The sequence below is a fragment of the Salvelinus alpinus genome, chromosome 28 (assembly GCF_045679555.1).
Source record: "Salvelinus alpinus chromosome 28, SLU_Salpinus.1, whole genome shotgun sequence".
Taxonomy (NCBI): Eukaryota; Metazoa; Chordata; class Actinopteri; order Salmoniformes; family Salmonidae; genus Salvelinus; species Salvelinus alpinus.
This window is the reverse complement of record NC_092113.1, coordinates 22154644-22177589: the sequence shown is the minus strand read 5'-3', so window position 1 is coordinate 22177589 and position 22946 is coordinate 22154644. Positions and strand designations below refer to the sequence as shown.

The 22946-nt window shown below is 43.3% G+C and overlaps 1 protein-coding gene across 6 annotated transcripts in view; it reads left to right on the top strand.

Annotated features, from left to right (window-relative positions):
• The window catches only part of LOC139557414 (histone deacetylase 7-like), a 91818-nt gene that overhangs the window by 18847 nt on the left and 50025 nt on the right, over positions 1-22946 (top strand). For 2 of the 6 annotated variants that reach the window (XM_071372186.1, XM_071372185.1), the window contains exons 2-3: positions 3887-3987; positions 18302-18370. In XM_071372186.1, coding sequence (XP_071228287.1) covers positions 3969-3987; positions 18302-18370 — 88 coding nt within the window. In that variant the 5' untranslated portion in view covers positions 3887-3968. Of the gene's footprint in view, positions 1-3655; positions 3988-17546; positions 17829-18301; positions 18371-22946 lie in introns of those variants that run through there. The other 4 variants (XM_071372189.1, XM_071372188.1, XM_071372187.1 and 1 more) reach the window with 3 other exon arrangements.

Sequence of the window (22946 nt, the reverse complement as noted above, 5' to 3'; positions counted from 1 at the left end):
ATACCCACTCTAGTAGGACCTCAGCCATGTATTTAGTCATGTTAATGATAAACACGTTCACTGTGTTTATGTTACATACCCACTCTAGTAGGACCTCAGCCATGTATTTAGTCATGTTAATGATAAACACATTCACTGTGTTTATGTTACATATCCACTCTAGTAGGACCTCAGCCATGTATTTAGTCATGTTAATGATAAACACATTCACTGTGTTTATGTTACATACCCACTCTAGTAGGACCTCAGCCATGTATTTAGTCATGTTAATGATAAACACGTTCACTGTGTTTATGTTACATACCCACTCTAGTAGGACCTCAGCCATGTATTTAGTCATGTTAATGATAAACACATTCACTGTGTTTATGTTACATACCCACTCTAGTAGGACCTCAGCCATGTATTTAGTCATGTTAATGATAAACACGTTCACTGTGTTTATGTTACATACCCACTCTAGTAGGACCTCAGCCATGTATTTAGTCATGTTAATGATAAACACATTCACTGTGTTTATGTTACATATCCACTCTAGTAGGACCTCAGCCATGTATTTAGTCATGTTAATGATAAACACATTCACTGTGTTTATGTTACATACCCACTCTAGTAGGACCTCAGCCATGTATTTAGTCATGTTAATGATAAACACGTTCACTGTGTTTATGTTACATACCCACTCTAGTAGGACCTCAGCCATGTATTTAGTCATGTTAATGATAAACACATTCACTGTGTTTATGTTACATACCCACTCTAGTAGGACCTCAGCCATGTATTTAGTCATGTTAATGATAAACACGTTCACTGTGTTTATGTTACATACCCACTCTAGTAGGACCTCAGCCATGTATTTAGTCATGTTAATGATAAACACATTCACTGTGTTTATGTTACATACCCACTCTAGTAGGACCTCAGCCATGTATTTAGTCATGTTAATGATAAACACATTCACTGTGTTTATGTTACATACCCACTCTAGTAGGACCTCAGCCATGTATTTAGTCATGTTAATGATAAACACATTCACTGTGTTTATGTTACATACCCACTCTAGTAGGACCTCAGCCATGTATTTAGTCATGTTAATGATAAACACATTCACTGTGTTTATGTTACATACCCACTCTAGTAGGACCTCAGCCATGTATTTAGTCATGTTAATTATAAACACGTTCACTGTGTTTATGTTACATACCCACTCTAGTAGGACCTCAGCCATGTATTTAGTCATGTTAATGATAAACACGTTCACTGTGTTTATGTTACATACCCACTCTAGTAGGACCTCAGCCATGTATTTAGTCATGTTAATGATAAACACGTTCACTGTGTTTATGTTACATACCCACTCTAGTAGGACCTCAGCCATGTATTTAGTCATGTTAATGATAAACACATTCACTGTGTTTATGTTACATACCCACTCTAGTAGGACCTCAGCCATGTATTTAGTCATGTTAATGATAAACACGTTCACTGTGTTTATGTTACATACCCACTCTAGTAGGACCTCAGCCATGTATTTAGTCATGTTAATGATAAACACGTTCACTGTGTTTATGTTACATACCCACTCTAGTAGGACCTCAGCCATGTATTTAGTCATGTTAATGATAAACACATTCACTGTGTTTATGTTACATACCCACTCTAGTAGGACCTCAGCCATGTATTTAGTCATGTTAATGATAAACACATTCACTGTGTTTATGTTACATACCCACTCTAGTAGGACCTCAGCCATGTATTTAGTCATGTTAATGATAAACACGTTCACTGTGTTTATGTTACATACCCACTCTAGTAGGACCTCAGCCATGTATTTAGTCATGTTAATGATAAACACATTCCCTGTGTTTATGTTACATACCCACTCTAGTAGGACCTCAGCCATGTATTTAGTCATGTTAATTATAAACACGTTCACTGTGTTTATGTTACATACCCACTCTAGTAGGACCTCAGCCATGTATTTAGTCATGTTAATGATAAACACGTTCACTGTGTTTATGTTACATACCCACTCTAGTAGGACCTCAGCCATGTATTTAGTCATGTTAATGATAAACACGTTCACTGTGTTTATGTTACATACCCACTCTAGTAGGACCTCAGCCATGTATTTAGTCATGTTAATGATAAACACATTCACTGTGTTTATGTTACATACCCACTCTAGTAGGACCTCAGCCATGTATTTAGTCATGTTAATGATAAACACGTTCACTGTGTTTATGTTACATACCCACTCTAGTAGGACCTCAGCCATGTATTTAGTCATGTTAATGATAAACACGTTCACTGTGTTTATGTTACATACCCACTCTAGTAGGACCTCAGCCATGTATTTAGTCATGTTAATGATAAACACATTCACTGTGTTTATGTTACATACCCACTCTAGTAGGACCTCAGCCATGTATTTAGTCATGTTAATGATAAACACATTCACTGTGTTTATGTTACATACCCACTCTAGTAGGACCTCAGCCATGTATTTAGTCATGTTAATGATAAACACGTTCACTGTGTTTATGTTACATACCCACTCTAGTAGGACCTCAGCCATGTATTTAGTCATGTTAATGATAAACACGTTCACTGTGTTTATGTTACATACCCACTCTAGTAGGACCTCAGCCATGTATTTAGTCATGTTAATGATAAACACATTCACTGTGTTTATGTTACATACCCACTCTAGTAGGACCTCAGCCATGTATTTAGTCATGTTAATGATAAACACATTCACTGTGTTTATGTTACATACCCACTCCAGTAGGACCTCAGCCATGTATTTAGTCATGTTAATGATAAACACATTCACTGTGTTTGTCGTGCTGCTCTGCCGACAGTGACGCACAGCATTGTTTTATTTTTCCAGAATGAAATTAATCTGGCTTGAACAGCCTTCATAACCTGCAGCCAATTTATCAAGTCATATTACAGTAATGAATGTGAAGGGCTTGGACTGTTTTTGTTAATGGAACTCTGCTCTCTAGTTTGATCCACAAGACTACAGACTATTTAGTCAAACTGACCCAGTCAACAGTTTACTAACAATTAGCTAATCATCCCATCTACTATCAGCTCTCCACAGTGTGAGACGGGCAGCTCCACAAGAGACATGTTAATCCATGTCCCCCTGGTTCACCTTTCCCCCTGGAGAAGAAATTGAATTAGGGTGAAATTCATCCCCTTGTGTGTGCAGTCAGACTGGGGACAGACTACTGCCTGTTGTGGCCCAGCAGCAAAGGATAAACAGGGAGTACTGGGGGAGCTACTGTTATCACAAGATATGATTTGTGTGTGTGTGCATTCCTAGCAGTGAAACAGTGATGTTGGTATACAGTAGGACAAACAGCAGGGCTAAACATCTCTTATCTTTACCATTGTTGTTTTGTATATCATTGTTTGCAGTCGAGGCATAGTTTTGTTTTCCATGTGGATGTCATTCTTTTTGCTCTTTTAAATTATTTTTGCATCTGTGTTTTGCCTCCTGATATAGTGTTTCCTGTCATTGTCTTTAGTAGACTGCCTCCGGCCCTCTCCGAGCAGTGCAGGTCCCTCCTACCTTAACCCCCCCGCCGCAGCTCCGCTCTCTTACTCACACACACCGCTACCCACACTCTAATCCTCTCTTTCTCTTCCTCTACTCTCTGCTTCAGCTTCTGAGGCAACTCTGACATAAGCTGCCCCAGAGTCAGCAATAGGGGGGGGGGGGGGGCAACTGCGTACAGGCTGGGCATACGTGTGACTGTGTGTGTGAGAGTGAGAGGGAGAGTCCACAAGTCAGCTCAGTGGTTCATCTCTTTCTCCCACTTCCTCACTCTCCCTCTGTGCCTTTTGTTCCCGCCCCTCACTTTCTCCCTGCTAGCCTGGATAGAGGGAGCTGACACTGTACCTGCCTGCTGTGGACTGGATATGGCGTAGAGACACCCTGACACTAAACTAACTGGATGTTCACCCTACGAACTGGTAAGACCCTGCTTCAGCTCTACTCTGTGATAGTATGCACCAGAAAAAAAGGATTCCAAAAGGGTTTTTCGGCTGTCCCCCTTTTGGATTCCATGTAGAACCCTCTGTGGAAAGGGTTCTATATGGAACACAAAAGGGTTCTACCTGCAACCAAAAAAGGTTCTTCAAAGAGTTCTCCTATGGGGACAGCCGAAGAACCCTTTAAGGTTCTAGATATAACTTTTTTCCCCCACGATTGTGGAAGGACAAAGTCTCTATGTAGAAATGCCTTATTTTGTGTGTGAGAACTGGCTGTTAATATAACAAGTCACTGGTGTAATAACTTTATGTTCTATGTAAACTTTAGTTTTTTAAGTCTGTGCTTTAGATATTAACTTTGTACCCAGTAAAAGTGCTCTCTCACTCTATCATTCTCGCCCTTTCCCTGGCTTCTCTCTTCTCTTCTCCCCCGGCTCATTATGCATCCCCCTGCTCATGTTACCGGCTTCCTCCTGTGGTTTTCAGCACAGGTTTCTCCTCTGCTCTGAGTGTGCTCCCACGCTCCCTCAAAGAAAGGAAGGAAAACAATGAGAAGCATTTGCGGAGCCACAAGATGGAGCTGCTTTAGTTTGGCCTGTGTCTTTAATAGTGTGGAACATTTAAGTGTGGCTTTTTTTGTTGCTTGTTTTGTTGTTTTTGGAAGAACGTTTTCTTTTTGGGGCAGAGGGGTGAGAAAATTGGAAACAGACCCACCCACACTTTAGTGAGTCAGCCCGCATTTGTGGAGTGTTAACTTTAAGAGGGCAGAAAAATTGTCAAAGAGAGGACCTGCTAAAGGCAGAAAGAATTTGTTTTTGGTTATTCTGTTGATGTCACTTAATCCCCTTAGTTTACATGTGCTTAGGAACCGGAGAGGAGGGTGCTCTGGCCTCTGCCATGGGCTTTTGAAAGGGAGGGAGTGGCTTGTGTTCATCTGGGACAATCCCAAGTGCTGAGTGCTGAGACCTTCCTCACCCAGCTCCCAAACACTCTGTTACCCTTTGCATACACAACTGTTGGAGGGGTAGCAGAGTTAACTTGACTGTGCGTAGGCTGGGGGAAGTCGATGTGTAGCCGCTGACGGTGTCCTGCATGTTATCATAATAACACCAGGGGTTTGTTATGGCGATACATACAGTATTTAACCACCTTGTCACTACAAACTCAAAATCGATCACTCTCCACAATGAACCGCATGCAGATTTGTTTTACGTTCATATACTGTACAAACAGACAATCTCAAAGAATGCTTTCTATCTAATCTTAGTTGTTAGATTTGTGTATTTTTGTCACCGACCGTAACCGATACCTTAACCATGCTGATAATGTGGCGTGCACCTCACTTTAGAGTAGCCTATCATTAGAGTAGCCTATCATTAGAGTAGCCTATCATTAGAGTAGCCTATCATTCCCTGTCCACATCCCTTACATTCCACTCTGATCCTATCAATTGATCTAACTTTCTATCCATGTAGCCTTTGTCTTCTCCCTCAATCTGACTGTCGCTGTCTGTCACTCATCCATCTCTCTCCCCAGCCCTCTTCCTCCCTGCTGGCAGGGCAGCCTGTGTAGTCAGTGATAAGGGGCAACAGCAGTAGCCCTTCCTGTCCTGGCAGGAAGTGTTGATTTCCACTCCAGTCTCTGGGCAACCCTGTGCTGCGTCCACTGGGAACCTCCTTCCACTCTCAGCATGTGAACAGCTCGCAACACACATGATACGCATGCACACACACCCACACACAATTATTTTGATCAGAGTGGCTGTGATTTAATGCCCTACTGAGTAACACCTCATTCAGACTGGAGGTAGCATAGTGGTGTGGAGGGTGCACAGTGGCTGTGTGTGCTGGGTCTGAGCTGTGTCTATAGCTGTAGGTCAGGAAGGGTTAAGGGGTCACATGGAGCCCAGGAGCAGGAGTTCAGAGCAGGATATCCTGTCAGGATATGGTTCTCTCTCCCCTCTATTCCCAAGCACGGAGGGCTGTGTTGGAGCTTGGAGTCAAAGCTGAGAGTGAAGGCAGGGGGCAGGGTGGGTATTGGTCTGGTGTAAAATGTCACTCACGTCTCAAAACACATGGAGCGACACAAAGTTTGCACGTTGCCATCCAAGGGTTGTGTATCTATGGCAAACTTGTTTGGTGTATTTGATGTTGGACAATAGACAATGGTAGGCCTGATTTGTGCCTTGTGAATCAATATGGAAGTTGGGAAATTATAGCCTACCTGTTGTTTTGTTGTGTTTGGTATTCCAGAGATGTTCTTATCCCCGTGGAGTCCACATGAAGTCTTTAAGTGAAGAGGTGATTCAGATGAAGGGGTTGTGAGGCCAGGGTTGAGAGTAATGAGGTGGAGTTAGAGGGGTCATGGAGAAGATGAAGCTACAGGGCAGCAGATGGTCCAGAGCAGACAGATAAAACACTGGAGTGATTTCCTACCTTACTGCCTGCCCTCCTCTGGTGATAGAGTGTAACTACAGATGCTGAAGTTCAGGCCTGATAAGTGTTGATTGTTACAATCAGAAAGTATTTTAACTTAGTACTCGTGTGACATTTTATATAATTCTAGGTACATACAGTTATCACATACAAGGACTAGATAGGCAACAGTTTCCTTGGAATCATACAAGTAACCGATGCAAAGAGAGACAAAGGAAAGACAGCAGGAGAGATCTCCGTTTCCAACACCCACCTCCTTTGTCTTGTTATTGTTGCGAATGGTGTGTTGAGATATGAAATCTCATTCTGAATGTCGTTACAGATATTGTGGTGCCCCTCTGGGATTCCCCCTGGGCTATTTTGTTCTCTCGTACCATATTGATATTGTCAACATATTGTCTACAAAAAAATGCATGAAATCAGTGTCAAGTTCCATTTGAGTAGGAGATTTACTTTGCGTAACTTTTTTTTCATGACAACAGTTGAGGTTGATAACTATTCTAGAGAGACCACCGCGTGGGCTGTTTCTTTGGTTTTGGAAAGTGCCTCTATGAGCCTGGTGGGGTACTGAGTGTGAACAGAGCTGCTGATAATGTCGAGGATGAGCTGCTGTAACCAAGACGTTCCAGTTGGACCTCTGACACGGCCGTATGTTTCAGACGCTCGCTCTCACACACCCGCCCACCACTTAGTGAATGAATGGACACTAAAAAAACATGGGAAATGTGTTATGGGTGTCCCTGTGAATTTGTGTGTATGAAGTATCTGTGTATGAAGTAGATGATGTACGTGTGACAGATAAGCGAGGGCCAACTGACATACAGTATACTCACCATCATGCTCCTAATTGGTGTCCACTACAGTTAGTAATGTATGTGTACAGGGATGTTTTGGTTTCTGTACTGTAAGATGAAGGGATACTACTGTAAATAAACCTGATGGAACTTTGCCTCAGTGACAGGATTTTACCGAACAGGTTCCGGTTCGACTGTTTCTTCATGTAGCCATATAACAGAGAACAGAGTGCATCGTTTTACTACAAACAGTGTGCACAGTAGTTTTACCATATTGTGCAGAACCACACACAGGGTTAAGAGGAGAGCATTATATTTGTTTTATCATAAAACCAAAGAAGACCCCCAGAAATGGCCTATTCTTAAAACTTGGAACACTTAAAACTTGGAACATGGGATTTCCACCAAGGTGCTGAGTGCTTGTCAGAGAGTTGAAATTCTTTGCAAGGCCTTACTGTTGTACAGAATGTGCTTTAGTCTTGCAGCAGCATTGGAATATTGGCTTGGTGTAGATGTGGAATGACTCACAATCCTGTACTGTAAACCCAGACCACACCCTCCCTCACTGCTGCTCCCTGCTTTTACAAAGCTAGCACACCCTGTTATCCAATTTCTGTCAACCTCTTTCAAACACACACACAGTACACGCATGCACACACAGACATGCGACTCCACCCTTCTCTAAACTTCCACTGATCTCATTCTTAAAAAAACTGTCCTGTATAAAAGTCCCTTCTCTCTCGCTCGCTCTCTCGCTCTCAAAATACTCTTAGTGTTATAACTGTATGGCTGGTTATATCTGTATGGCTGGTTATAACTGTATGGCTGGTTATAACTGTATGGCTGGTTATAACTGTATGGCTGGTTATAACTGTATGGCTGCTTCCACAACTCCTTATCCAATATTCATCACATTCCTGTTGGCTTCTTAAAGAGAAGGACCATGCTGGCCACTGGGACCTCACAGCAGACGCACTACTCCCTCCTCTCCCTTTCCATCTTTTAGTTTTTTTCTCTCACACTGCAGTAACAAAGTAGAAGCCTATCAATTGACATACACTGAGTGTACAAAACATTAAGGATATCTGCTCTTTCCTTGACATGACTGACCAGGTGCAACTCAATATTAGGAAGGTGTCCTTAATGTTTCGTAAGTGTATATTTCTCTGTTTCACTTTCCCACGGGCTAGTGTTTCTGTTCCAGGATATTTACCAGGAGGTTTTCTGCATATAGTCACTACACTACTGATACTATTCACACCATTGTGTTTCATATTGGTGAACTATGAGTCATACTCAACAGATTTAAAATCATCTCATTTATATACACTCAAGTAAATGCACAGTACTGAATTTTCACAAGCAGACAAATGCATACTGTCCACACATGTAGCTAACATAAAGCCAAACAGTGCCTTGATCTAAACAGCCTCATGAAGTTTGATTCAGTGGAAAGTCTCTTAACAGCTGGTCTACAGAACTCATGGAGTTACATCTGTTTCTATATTGAATTAAAATGCTCGTAATTACCAACTTGCTGCTTTAGGAGGACATTGTGCCTCGGTTCTCTTTTAAGCACAGAACAGAAGTGATTCTCTTTTAAGCACAGAACAGAAGTGATTCACGGCAGGAAAACATATTTCACACAAATATAGAAATATAGATAAATTCACAAATTTAAATTCTAAAAAGCTCTATTCAGGAAGAAACCCATTCACAACCATGTCTATATTTAGATAGTGAGAAAACAACATTTGTATTTTTTAAACCATATACACTTAGACGCTGAATTAGTGTGGATATCTCTGTTCTTGATCATTTGTTCAGTGGTGATGGAGTAGGGCTACAAGGCATCATTTATACAACAGAATGTTAAGTTGTGTGTGTAAAGATCAGTTGAGAGGCAGGGTGTTACATGAGTTGTGGTAAGCTGCAGGCTGTCTGCCTGACATTTTACACTACACAACAACCACCACTGTTGGCAACCTCTGCTCTCCCGGTAGCTGAATGCCACATCGAATCGGATTCAACTCCCTAAATGGATGGCTTTATAGCTGTGCTACCCCTTCCCTGGTCATCTTGATCAGACATTGTACTAGACATCAGAAAAACTAAAAGTCCCTGTTTGTGAATGAGTGTGTGCGTGTGTTTCTGTGTGTTGGAGACAAGAGTGTAGAGTAGATGCATTGAGGCCAGGGCAGGCAGAGAGAGATGTAATCGGATATAGTTGTTTCATATGACCGGGTTTGCAGGCTGGCTGGCATTCAAGGGCCAAGAGGTTTCACTAAAGGTCACAATGACAAAGACACACTGTGCTTGTGTTGTGTGTGCCTGACTGACTGACTGAAGGCTGACACACTTCTGTATACTATATGTGTATGAAGGTACACTACCGGTCAAAAGTTTTAGAACACAAAGGGAAGCACAGCCGAGAGCTGCCCAGTGACACGAGCCTACCAGCTCAAATAAGCAAAGAGAAACAACAGTCCGTCATTACTTTAAGACATGAAGGTCAGTCAATGCGGGAAAAAAGTTTCTTCAAGTGCAGTCGCAAAAACCATCAAGCGCTATGATAAAACTGGCTCTCAAGTGATAATGGCGCTGGAGAAGAAGGCAGAGGTTTTACGTGTCCCCAACCAATTGTTTTTTTGTTTGTTTATTTGGGTTTTTTGTAACTGATTTTTTAAAACTTGTTTTGTACATAATGTTGCTGCTACCATCTCTTATGACCGAAAATAACTTCTGGACATCAGGACTGCGATTACTCACCACAGACTGGCAGAATCCTTTTTTCCTTTAAGGAGCCCGACGTGAACGATATACTGCTTTCTCGGGAACGAGCCCAGATCCTCGTGATTTGCGTGAAGAGGCAGAGAAAAAGGGGCCAGCCAAAGGGCGGGCTGCCTTCTGAGAATTCCTAGACGATCGAATAAACCCCCACTTCCTTCCATTCTGCTAGAAAACGTGCAAACTTTGGAGAATAAAATAGATGAGCTACGCGCAAGATTAAACTACCAACGGGACATTCAAAACTGTAATATCTTATGCTTCACGGAGTCGTGGCTGAACGACGACACTATCAACATACAGCTGCCTGGTTATACGCTGTACCGGCAGGATAGAACAGCGGCGTCTGGTGAGACAAGGGGTGGCCGGCTATGTATTTTTGTAAATAACAGCTGGTGCACGATATTTAAGGAAGTCTCGAGCTATTGCTCGCCTGAGGTAAAGTATCTCATGATAAGCTGTAGACCACACTATTTTCCTAGAGAGTTTATCTGTATTTGTCGTAGCTGTTTACATACCACCACAGTCAGAGGCTGGCACTAAGACAGCATTGAATGAGTTGTATTCTGCCATAAGCAAACAAGAAAACGCTCACCGGGAGACGGTACTCCTAGTAGCCGGAGACTTTAATGTAGAGAAACTTAAATCCGTTTTACCAAATTTCTATCAGCATGTAAATGTGCAACCAGAGGGGGGAAAAAAAACTCTAGACCACCTTTACTCCACACACAGAGACGCATACAAAGCTCTCACTCGCCCTCCATTTGGCAAATCTGACCATAATTATATCTTCCTGATTCCTGCTTACAAGCTAAAATTAACTAGATCAATAAAAAAGTGGTCAGATGAAGCAGATGCTAAGCTACATGACTGTTTTGCTAGCACAGACTGGAATATGTTCCGGGATTCCTCCGATGGCATTGAGGAGTACACCACATCAGTCATTGACTTCATCAATAAGTGCATCAACGACGTCTTCCCCACAGCGACTGTACGTACCCCAACCAGAAGCCATGGATTACAGGCAACATCCACACTGAGCTAAAGGCTAGAGCTGCCGCTTTCAAGGAGCAGGACTCTAAACCGGAAGTTTATAAGAAATCCCGCTATGTCCTCTGACAAACCATCAAACAGGCAAAGCTTCAATACAGGACTAAGATTAAATCAGACTACACCGGTTCTGACGCTCGTCGGATGTGGCAGGGCTTGCAAACCATTACAGATTACAAAAGGGAAGCACAGCCGAGAGCTGCCCAGTGACACGAGCCTACCAGACAAGCTAAACCACTTCTATGCTCGCTTCGAGGCAAATGGCACTGAAATATGCATGAGAGCACCAGCTGTTCCGGGAGACTGTGTGATCACGGTCTCCGTAGCCGATGTGAGTAAGACCTTTAAACAGGTCAACATTCTCAAAGCCGCAGGGCCAGACAGATTACCAGGACGTATACTGCGAGCATGCGCTGACCAACTGGCAAGTGTCTTCACTAACATTTTCAACCTCTCCCTGTCCGAGTGTAATACCAACATGTTTTAAGCAGACCACCATAGTGCCTGTGCCCAAGAACGCTAAGGTAACCTGCCTAAATGACTACCGACCCATAGCACTCACATCTATAGCCATGAAGTGCTTTGAAAGGCTGGTCATGGCTCACAGCAACACCATTATCCCAGAAACCCTAGACCCACTCCAATTTGCATACTGCCCCAACAGATCCACAGATAATGCAAAGCTTTCATCAAGGCAAAGGGTGGCTATTTGAAGAATCTCAAATATAAAATATACACTGCTCAAAAAAATAAAGGGAACACTTAAACAACACAATGTAACTCCAAGTCAATCACACTTCTGTGAAATCAAACTGTCCACTTAGGAAGCAACACTGATTGACAATAAATTTCACATGCTGTTGTGCAAATGGAATAGACAAAAGGTGGAAATTATAGGCAATTAGCAAGACACCCCCAAAAAAGGAGTGATTCTGCAGGTGGTGACCACAGACAACTTCTCAGTTCCTATGCTTCCTGGCTGATGTTTTGGTCACTTTTGAATGCTGGCGGTGCTCTCACTCTAGTGGTAGCATGAGACGGAGTCTACAACCCACACAAGTGGCTCAGGTAGTGCAGTTCATCCAGGATGGCACATCAATGCGAGCTGTGGCAAAAAGGTTTGCTGTGTCTGTCAGCGTAGTGTCCAGAGCATGGAGGCGCTACCAGGAGACAGGCCAGTACATCAGGAGACGTGGAGGAGGCCGTAGGAGGGCAACAACCCAGCAGCAGGACCGCTACCTCCGCCTTTGTGCAAGGAGGTGCACTGCCAGAGCCCTGCAAAATGACCTCCAGCAGGCCACAAATGTGCATGTGTCTGCTCAAACGGTCAGAAACAGACTCCATGAGGGTGGTATGAGGGCCCGACGTCCACAGGTGGGGGTTGTGCTTACAGCCCAGCACCGTGCAGGACGTTTGGCATTTGCCAGAGAACACCAAGATTGGCAAATTCGCCACTGGCGCCCTGTGCTCTTCACAGATGAAAGCAGGTTCACACTGAGCACATGAGCACATGTGACAGACGTGACAGAGTCTGGAGACGCCGTGGAGAACGTTCTGCTGCCTGCAACATCCTCCAGCATGACCGGTTTGGCGGTGGGTCAGTCTGGTGTGGGGTGGCATTTCTTTGTGGGGCCGCACAGGCCTCCATGTGCTCGCCAGAGGTAGCCTGATTGCCATTAGGTACCGAGATGAGATCCTCAGACCCTTTGTGAGACCATATGCTGACACATGCACATTTGTGGCCTGCTGGAGGTCATGTTGCAGGGCTCTGGCAGTGCACCTCCTTGCACAAAGGCGAAGGTAGCGGTCCTGCTGCTGGGTTTTTGCCCTCCTACGGCCTCCTCCACGTCTCCTGATGTACTGGCCTGTCTCCTGGTAGCGCCTCCATGCTCTGGACACTACGCTGACAGACACAGCAAACCTTTTTGCCACAGCTCGCATTGATGTGCCATCCTGGATGAACTGCACTACCTGAGCCACTTGTGTGGGTTGTAGACTCCGTCTCATGCTACCACTAGAGTGAGAGCACCGTCAGCATTCAAAAGTGACCAAAACATCAGCCAGGAAGCATAGGAACTGAGAAGTTGTTTGTGGTCACCACCTGCAGAATCACTCCTTTTTTGGGGGTGTCTTGCTAATTGCCTATAATTTCCACCTTTTATCTATTCCATTTGCACAACAGCATGTGAAATTTATTGTCAATCAGTGTTGCTTCCTAAGTGGACAGTTTGATTTCATAGAAGTGTGATTGACTTGGAGTTACATTGTGTTGTTTAAGTGTTCCCTTTATTTTTTTGAGCAGTGTATTTTGATTTAACACTTTTTTGGTTACTACTTGATTTCATGTGTTGTGTCATAGTTTTGATGTCTTCACTATTATTCTACAATGTAGAAAATAGTAAAAATAAAGAAAAACCCTTGAATGAGTAGGTGTTCTAAAACATAGAACCTTAACCTCCCGACATACACTATCTGCATTTTTGTCAACATGTAATTATTGACGTAGCCTTGTTCTGTTCAATGTTCTCTACCTATATATTTCTCTAAATACCTCAATTCAAATTGCTGACACCATTCAAACCAATGAGGGTTCGGAACTTTGAAGCCAGTTCTCAGAATCATCTTTTTGCAGATAGAACCTTATATATTTTAGATCCCAGTGCCATTGATTTCTGTTCAGTTCAGTTCAGTTTTAGCATGGTTTCTATCCCTTTCGACTCACATGATTGACTTTGACTTAAATTAACACATCAGACATGTCATGATCAGGAACTACATTTCAGCAACAAGACATAGGCTAACAGTTGACTGCGCTGTTACTGCCATTCTGAGACGTAGGGCTGACTAAGACGATCTAATTAAACGGATAAAGTTAGCTGAATCTAAATTTGACCTTGTATTTCATTGAGGGACATGATTTAGAGTGTGTGTCTGCCTGCCTGCTCAGAGACAATAACCAGTACTGAAGGTTTAGGCTAGAGGCTGGGCTCAGTGTTTACTCTAATCCGTGTGCCGCATGGTGCCACAGCATGGAGCTTGGTGTCCCAGGAGCCCAGCTGAGCCCGCCTGGTACCCAGACAATGGCTGCCTTCATCCTGGCTTCCTCCTCCCTCCATCCCTGTCTGCCTCCATCCTCTCTGGACCACCTTGTGATCTGGGGCAGAGGTTGCCAGGTCTGATCGTGAAAGGCCTAAAATAATATCTGTTTCTAGTTAAATGACTTGGAATATACAGAAAAGTACATCTTGCCTATTCTAATGTAACTTAGAGGAAGCCCACGATCTTGCCGTGGAACTTGGTTTGGGATTTGAGAGTACTCATCTTGCATCTTTTTGGAAGCTTTGACTTATTTTGCGTAGTGATCTGACATTTAAAACTGTGTATGAGAGAGTGAATCCTTGTCAGTTTGTGTAATTGTGCAGGTGGTAGTTAACTACGCACATATAGAACACAGCTGACCACATCCTGTACATATAGAACTAACATAGAGGCCTCTTCCTCTCAAATTAACTGGCATCTGAACACTGCTAAGAATCTTACAAAAAATACATTTCAACATGTTTTCACCGTGCCCTCTCTGAGTCTAGCTTCTGTTTGGACATTTTGGATAAATTTGATTCAATTATATTCTTGGAAATCCTAAGAGTGTGTTGCATTGTCTTTCAAAGATTGTTATCAAAATTAGGCACTGCTTCATCTGGGGAAAATAAAACAGTTTATCATCAGTCTAGAGAAACAGATTGGCCACTGCTGTCTTTTCCATTTGGGTGTTACATACACCGTGGTTCACGTTGGCCAGCGCCTTGCCTCCTGTGAACCTAAGCTTGTGCCTGTGTTTGATCATATGTGTGTGCAGTGGCGGTCGGTGCCGTTTAAGATGTGGGTGGACGATTTTCTTTATTTAGGAGCGTGGCCTTATTTCTATTACAGCATTTGGATTCACACAGCTCAATGTAACATCGATAGGTTTAGGCCAGGGTTTTCCAACCCTGTCCCTGGAGAGCTACCTTCCTGTAGGTTTTCACTCCAACCCAAGTTGTAACTAAGATGATTCAGCTTATCAACCAGCTAATTATTAGAATCAGGTGTGCTAGATTGGGGTTGGAGCAAAAACCTACAGAATGGCTGCAGGGCTGGAGAGCCCTGGTTTAGGCTACTGCATGATACTTGATTTTTCCCTATACCCACCATGAGGTTGCTACAACCTAGCCAACAAATGATGGTTTACAATGTAGGTGCACAGGTCATGAACATTCTTAGTAATTAAGGTGACAGACCGTGACATTCAATAACGCCTTGTACACTCTTGCCTGCATCTAGCTGATCTACAGGTGTAATCATTAGTCCAACAATTGCAAACGAGAGTTGCTATTGGACAAATTCAGGTATGTTTATCCACATTTGCTTCTGTTTAAGATTTTTTTTTTTTTTTTTTTACAGGAATGGCAGATTGAATACATCCCTGATCACCTGCAAACACAGTTCACTTTCATAGCAGCCACATATAAACAGCATGATCACTTTGCTTATTGTATAACTCCTTCTCGCATCTACGCGCTCTCCTCCTCTAACCTTTTCCCTTCGCTTGCACCGCTAACTGCTACTCACAGCCTACATTGTCATCACCATATTAGCTAACGTCCTAGTCAACATAGCTACTAGAACTAACGCGTTAGTAAACCCGCTACAATCATGCAGTACAGTGTTCAGCAAGCTGTTTAGCAGTCAACTACACCACAATTTATGCACTGCAGTGCTAAGCTAGCTGTAACTTGTGCTTTCGGTACTAGATTCATTCTCTGATCCCTTGATTGTTTGGATAACATGTCAGTTCATGCTGCAACAGCTCTGATAGGTTGGAGGACATCCTCCGGATGTTGTCATAATGACATTGTAAGTCTATGGAAGGGGGTGAGAACCATGAGCCTCCTAGGTTTTGTATTGAAGTCAATGTACCCAGAGGAGGACTGAAGCTAGCTGTCCTCCGGCTACACCATGGTGCTACCCTAAAGAGTGCTGTTGAGGCTACTGTAGACCTTCATTGCAAAACAGGGTGTTTTGAATTCATTATTTGGTGACGTGATATATGATATATGTATTATAGTTTAATCTAACCCTAACTTTTTAAATGTTTCACTATTTTTTTCACTATTTTTATCTTTATGAAATTGACTGAGAAGGATGGTTCTCCCCTTCCTCCTCTGAGGAGCCTACACTGGTGTGTGTGTACCTTGCTGTGGGCTGCTAGCCTGCTGTGCCGTTTCACTGTCACACAGGCTGTGGTCTCGTTATTTTCAGCTCATACCGGATGTGATTCAGATTGGGAGATTGTGTTATTGACAAGACAAACCACACACATTCATAAACACCCACACTTTGGGAGGATTTCTGTTAAGGGTGCTGGGCTCCCCCTGAGCTTATGCATTTAAAGGTGAGTATGGGCTAGGTTTCGTTTTTAGTGTGCATGAACAGTTTGTTTTACTGTTGGGCTTGGAAACTGGTTCACAGATGCTGAGTGGAAATAAAAGCAGTGCTCAAGCCGGGAAAACCTTTGAAAGATTAACTAAACTCTTTCATCTCATTGAGCACTTTGTCATTTCCTGTCCTCAAAACACACACAGCCCATGCAGGTGATTCTCAACTCCCTTCTCAAACCCTCACATTGTATTCTATGCTTCTCTACAAACGATGCAGACAACTCTGTCATTCGATTGTTTTAATCTAAACGTCACTGTTTATATCATTACTGTTATGCAAAGCATCAGGGTCACAGGAATAGGCAGTGGGAGGCCTGTGCATCATGTGACAGATAAAGGGACGCGTATGGGTTACCTTGTCTGAGAAATACACAGGAAGCCCTTGGTAACTATTCCTTCCTCTTCCAAGAAACATGAATCTGTGATGTGACTCATAACAGGAGGAGAAAGGTGTTGGTCAAGGAGCACCGTTTCCTAGAAGGCTATGCACTCATTAAGACATTTTGTAGAATTCATCTGTGAAATTAAAGATGTCCAAATAAAGCTGACAAACATGACGTTTTCACTTTAGTCTTTTCTCAGAGTTTCATATTTCCCTGCTATGCTGCCTGCTACATGAGCCAATGACTACTTGAGCACTTGTTAACACTCTTTATCATACAGTTTGTGCAGTTTACTTGAATGTGGTCATAAATGTACAAATTAAGCTTTAACCATACATGAAAATGCTACTTTGAGAAACATTTTGTTAGAGTGGATATGCGTTATTACACAAGTTGTAACATGTTTATAGTAGTGTTGTCCAGAAAGTGCAAGTAAAGGACTATTGTAACAGTTATTATGTTGCAATAAACAGCTGTTGCTATGTCAGCAGGTGGAGCTGTAGAAGCCATCTGACAACAAACTGTGAACAAAGTTTCAGACACTGATAAGTAGTGGTTCGGATTGGCTACATAGTGTACCAATAGAAAGCTCATATGCGGAAACAATGGTAGAGAGAAGTCGTGTGACGCTATTTTTGGTGCTACCCGCTTAGATGTCTATTTTCGTCTTCTTCAGGGGCTGGACATACCAAGTTGCTTGCGATAACTAATTATTTCTCCCTCACTTGTAGCCTACTGACGAATCTCATCCTTGGCCACTGGTCTCTTTCCCTGTATGTTACTAGACAGTCATTTCACAAGTAGGCTTCACAGGACGAGTAACAGACATTGGCTTTTTGGAGGAATATTTATAATGTGGATTTAGAACCTGTTGCGTTGTTGTGACATTCTTACAAGGTAACACATTTTCTTTCATGTGCATAACTTGTGGATATCAGATAATTGTTCTGTGTTATACAGTATTGCAGCAGTAGGCTAACCTACCTACCCGATGAATCTAACTGACAGAATGTAGCCTATTATTGGTACGTGCAGTTAGGTCTGTCATTCTAGAAATAGGCAGTTAGGCTACATTTCGAAACATAAGTCAATTTCAAAGGGGCTACAACCATCGTATCCTGGTGGGATGTCTTTTAAACGCTGCCCTCTGTAAGCAGATGTTCAGGGCAGCAGTTTCTTTTCAGAGTGAAATAATGCATCCCATTGCTGAATTGTTACACATTTCTCGGGAAAATGTCTTACAATTGTCAGGTTCTTTGTTTTAAACAGCCTATAATTTTCATATACTTTAAGTTAGCTATCATATAGGGGGCATGGATAATTCATTGCTGGTGGTTGTGAGTAATAAACTTTATCTCCCCCGTCTGCAGATGGAATCACGGCGTCGGGACCTACCGTAGACAAAGACAGACGGGACAGCTTTTTTTCAAGAGTGTCAGGTAGCCCCCCTAAACTTGTCAGTTGAACCGTGCACTAACAAATATGTAACAACTCATTGCCACATATCACCTCACTGTTTTCAGAATAGTAGACTTACAAATATTATAGAATTTTCCTCCAGAATGAGCCATAAGTTTAGATAGGCTACATCTGTTTGCAAATTAGTCATCCCCAACCAACTATTCAAGGTTGTTTGAGCAGGTCTCAAAAGTAATGCAGTTTTCAGAAACTGTCAGACCTAGCCTATCTATGCACTGACAAATATGGAAATATTCAGAAGAAACATTGTTCTGGTATATGCTGCTAATGAACATGTTAATTTTTTTTCATGATTTGTCACTAGCATGATTCTCTAGATATATTTACTTTTAGAGCAACACAGAAGGGAGAGCATGCAAGCACACCACAAGACTACAGTAGGGTTGGCTAGGGGATCCTATGTTCACACCACAAGACTACAGTAGGGTTGGCTAGGGGATCCTATGTTCACACCACAAGACTACAGTAGGGTTGGCTAGGGGATCCTATGTTCTCACACCACAAGACTACAGTAGGGTTGGCTAGGGGATCCTATGTTCTCACACCACAAGACTACAGTAGGGTTGGCTAGGGGATCCTATGTTCTCACACCACAAGACTACAGTAGGGTTGGCTAGGGGATCCTATGTTCTCACACCACAAGACTACAGTAGGGTTGGCTAGGGGATCCTATGTTCTCACACCACAAGACTACAGTAGGGTTGGCTAGGGGATCCTATGTTCTCACACCACAAGACTACAGTAGGGTTGGCTAGGGGATCCTATGTTCTCACACCACAAAGTACTACCAGAATAACAAAGTAAACACAGTACATATGAAGAAGTAAAACATGTACAGCATCTGTTTATTTTGTACTTTTAGAAAGGCTAATGTGTGTGTGGAATAGTTAGCACTGAGAGCTAAAGTCTGACTGTGCATTAGATCTGAGTGATAGCCCTAGCTCTTGCTGTGCCAGGCATATGTTCCATCCATGCAAAAGAGGCCATCTTCCTGGAAAAACAGAGTGAGGTCATGTCCGAAGCTGCAGTGTCCCATTTCATATGTCAGTCCGGGCCAACTGACACGGCCCTTCTCTTTTGTGTCCCTCTAATCTGTCTAGGGTTGAAAAACGAGGGTGTATTAGTTGACCAGTATACTACCATAATTTTGGTATCTTTCAAGGATTTGATGTCATCTATCACAAGACATCTAGTAACCCTTTTGGTACTTCTGATTATCACAGGTGTCTAATAATGTCTGGCCTTCTGTGTGACCGTCTCACATGTAAAATATAGTATTTGAAATAATTAAATAAGATGATTAAAAAAAAATATGACAAAGCTGTTAATCATTATCCTCCAACTTAGTGAATACCATTGGGGTTTAATATGGTGTATTTATTTGACTATGTCAATATGTATTTGTTTTCAATGTTTTTTGGCGTCAAACTGGTGGCAGTTGTGAAAAAAGGCAATAGTTGGAAGAGTTGCATAGTTAATTAAAATTGTTGTTAAGATGCTTTTTTCATTAATTAGGCTATATTCTATTGAACCATATGGTTTATCTACTAGAAACTCATGGACAATATGAATACTATATATTAATGCATTTTTTAAAAAGTTATTCAAGTATAAATTACCAAAGTTACGACAGATTGCCATAGATTTTCTTTAATTACCAAAATTACTGAAGATTTCGTTAACTTTGGTAAATGACCGGTAGCTTTACAACCCTCTAATGTGTCCCTATTCATCAGAACACTCTGCCTCGCATTCTCCTGTAGCTGTTAATGCTGCTCCGATGAAACACAACAATCCCCCTTAACGAAGTGAAGTCAACGAGGTTATTAAAACTGGTCTGTGGTCAGTCAGTACCTTGTTGTGGTTGTTACTCAGCTCCTCCTGGTGTGATTCTACTGCCACAATGGGTTTTTGTAGAGGGAAGATAATGTTTCTGTGGTGGGTTATGTGCCCAGGTAATAGTCATGTATCATTCCATAGCATGAAGCTCAGCATCAGTTCAATATCTTTCCTAGTCATTTAGATTTGGATCATGCCACCCTGTTCAGAGACTGGAACCAAGCACGTGTCTGTGGTTTGGTCTTTGCCTGGACGAGGTATCTGTTGCTTGTAAAACCACCTAGTGAAGGGTTGTGATACCGAGAGTGAAGAGGATGGGAACCTAATAAACATATAGTCTTACATTTCCTTAACATACCAGGAGAGGAGGAAAATGTAGAGTGATCACAATAGCAAGATTGTTTTGCAGGGAGCTGCAGGAAAGATCAAGTTTCTGGTTGAAACCAGGGTCAGCTGACTCCCTCCTTCCCTCCACGCCGTCGCTGCTGTCTTGAGAGAAAAAGCTTGAACTTAACTCTTTTATACTTAGTCAGGGAGCCGGAGACTTTTATTCCTGTCTTATTCCTACTGTATGTACGACACTACTGAAGTCGGATGGATTGATGGTTCGCGGTGCCTTATATCCATGAAGTCATTTGATATAGTTAGAGTTTCATTATCCTTGTAGGGCCAGACCTTGTGATCTCTGGAACCAAACGTTGTTGAACGTTAAATGTGAGTCTGGATCCCTGAGCTAACGCAGGCCTGTAAATTCTGCTGTGTCAAATCAATTAGTCAGGGTTTACCCTGGTGACTTGTCCCTATTTAAGTTGTCCAGAATTTGCTTTAGTAGTGGCAGCATATGCCTATAGCATTTCCCTCTGAAGCCAGTTGGACATGCTAGAAAGTTCAACTTCCAGCTCTGCACCAGGAGCTCTGTCTCTGCACCCTGTTAGTGGCGGTCTGGGCGCGGGTCTATTGGCTGTCAATGGTTTGTGCGGTGGCAGTCAGACTCAAAGACCCATGACCGTGGGTGACTTGTACTGGTCTAGGATCAGATTGCCTGTTGTTGCCAGGCAGGTATGTGATCCCCTTTAGTCTCCGGCGTCTGGCCTGTGTAATGCAGACCACGCGAAAAGAGCAAAGGCCATGGAGAGCTGCTTTCCCAGGATGCACTGTGGCTCTCCTCTCTACCGTTCTCTGGTAGTCAGGTCAGATCAGTTCGTGTGAGGCTGTTGCTATAACAACAAGCAGGGAATCATAGTCTCACCTGTCTCTATCCTCCACATCACCCCTTCTCTTTTTTTCTCTTGCTTAAAGTTTATGCTTGATACTGCAATGTCTTCGATACACAAAATCCCCTTTGCTTTACTAGAACATGGCTGTTCACAGAGCACCACTAGTCTATAACATGGCCTTCCTGTGGTACCTTTAAATGCCAGGAACCAAGAAAATATATCTACTTCTAGATGGAAGGCTTGTTTACTGGATTTAGAGATTGATACGTTTCTGGTCTCTGATAGCGACTGCGGGTTTGCAGTTATGTATTCAGTATGTGTGTGCGTTACCAAGAATGTTAACGTCCTCTTGTTTTTGTTCATTCAGTCAGAAAAGTGTGACTGCATATTCATGAGGTGTGTTCCCTTCAAAGGTTTTCCCAGAACAGTTGTTAAAGTTTAAAGTCTCAGAGTTGGAGAGAAGAGAGGGGGGGAGATAGATAACGAGGGAGAGAAAAAAAACTTGATAACTGCAGAGGGACTCAAACTTGGTATAAAAAAAAGATGAGCAGGCAGAGCGAGTGAGCAGGCAGAGCGAGTGAGCAGGCAGAGCGAGTGAGCAGGCAGAGCGAGTGAGCAGGCAGAGCGAGTGAGCAGGCAGAGCGAGTGAGCAGGCAGAGCGAGTGAGCAGGCAGAGCGAGTGAGCAGGCAGAGCGAGTGAGCAGGCAGAGCGAGTGAGCAGGCAGAGCGAGTGAGCAGGCAGAGCGAGTGAGCAGGCAGAGCGAGCGGGCAGAGCGAGCGAGCGGGCAGAGCGAGCGGGCAGAGCGAGCGAGCGGGCAGAGCGAGCGAGCGGGCAGAGCGAGCGAGCGGGCAGAGCGAGCGGGCAGAGGGAGCGACTGAGCGGGCAGAGCGAGCGACTGAGCGGGCAGAGCAGGCAGAGCGAGAGAGAGCGGGCGAGAGAGAGCAGGCGAGCGGGCGAGAGAGAGCAGGCGAGCGGGCGAGAGAGAGCAGAGGAGAGACAGCGGGAGAGAGAGAGAGAGCGGGAGCGGGCGAGAGGGCGGGCGAGAGGGCGGGCAGAGCAGGCAGAGCGAGCGAGCAGGCAGAGCGAGTGAGCGAGGAGCCAGAGCGAGTGATGGAGGGCGAGCGAGAGAGAGAGAGAGAGGGCGGGCGAGAGTGAGTGAAAGAGATTCCAAATTTGAACCTTTCCCAGAGGAAAAACTAAAAATACTCATGGGCGAAGGAGCAATGGCTCCTCTTGCAGCCAAATATGTATTTGCCTGCCATAGCCTGAGGGACACTGAATAATAACATCTGCATAGTAAGCAGTAACTTACTTATTATTACTGTTATTGTTATTACTATTATTGTTGTTTATCATTCCAAATAGTAGTGGTATGGGTGGTAATGGTAATGATAGCAGTTTAGTGGTGGTGGTAGTAGACCGTGGAGGTGAAGATGACCGTTATTTAGAGAGAGCGGGCGAGAGAGCGGGAGAGACAGC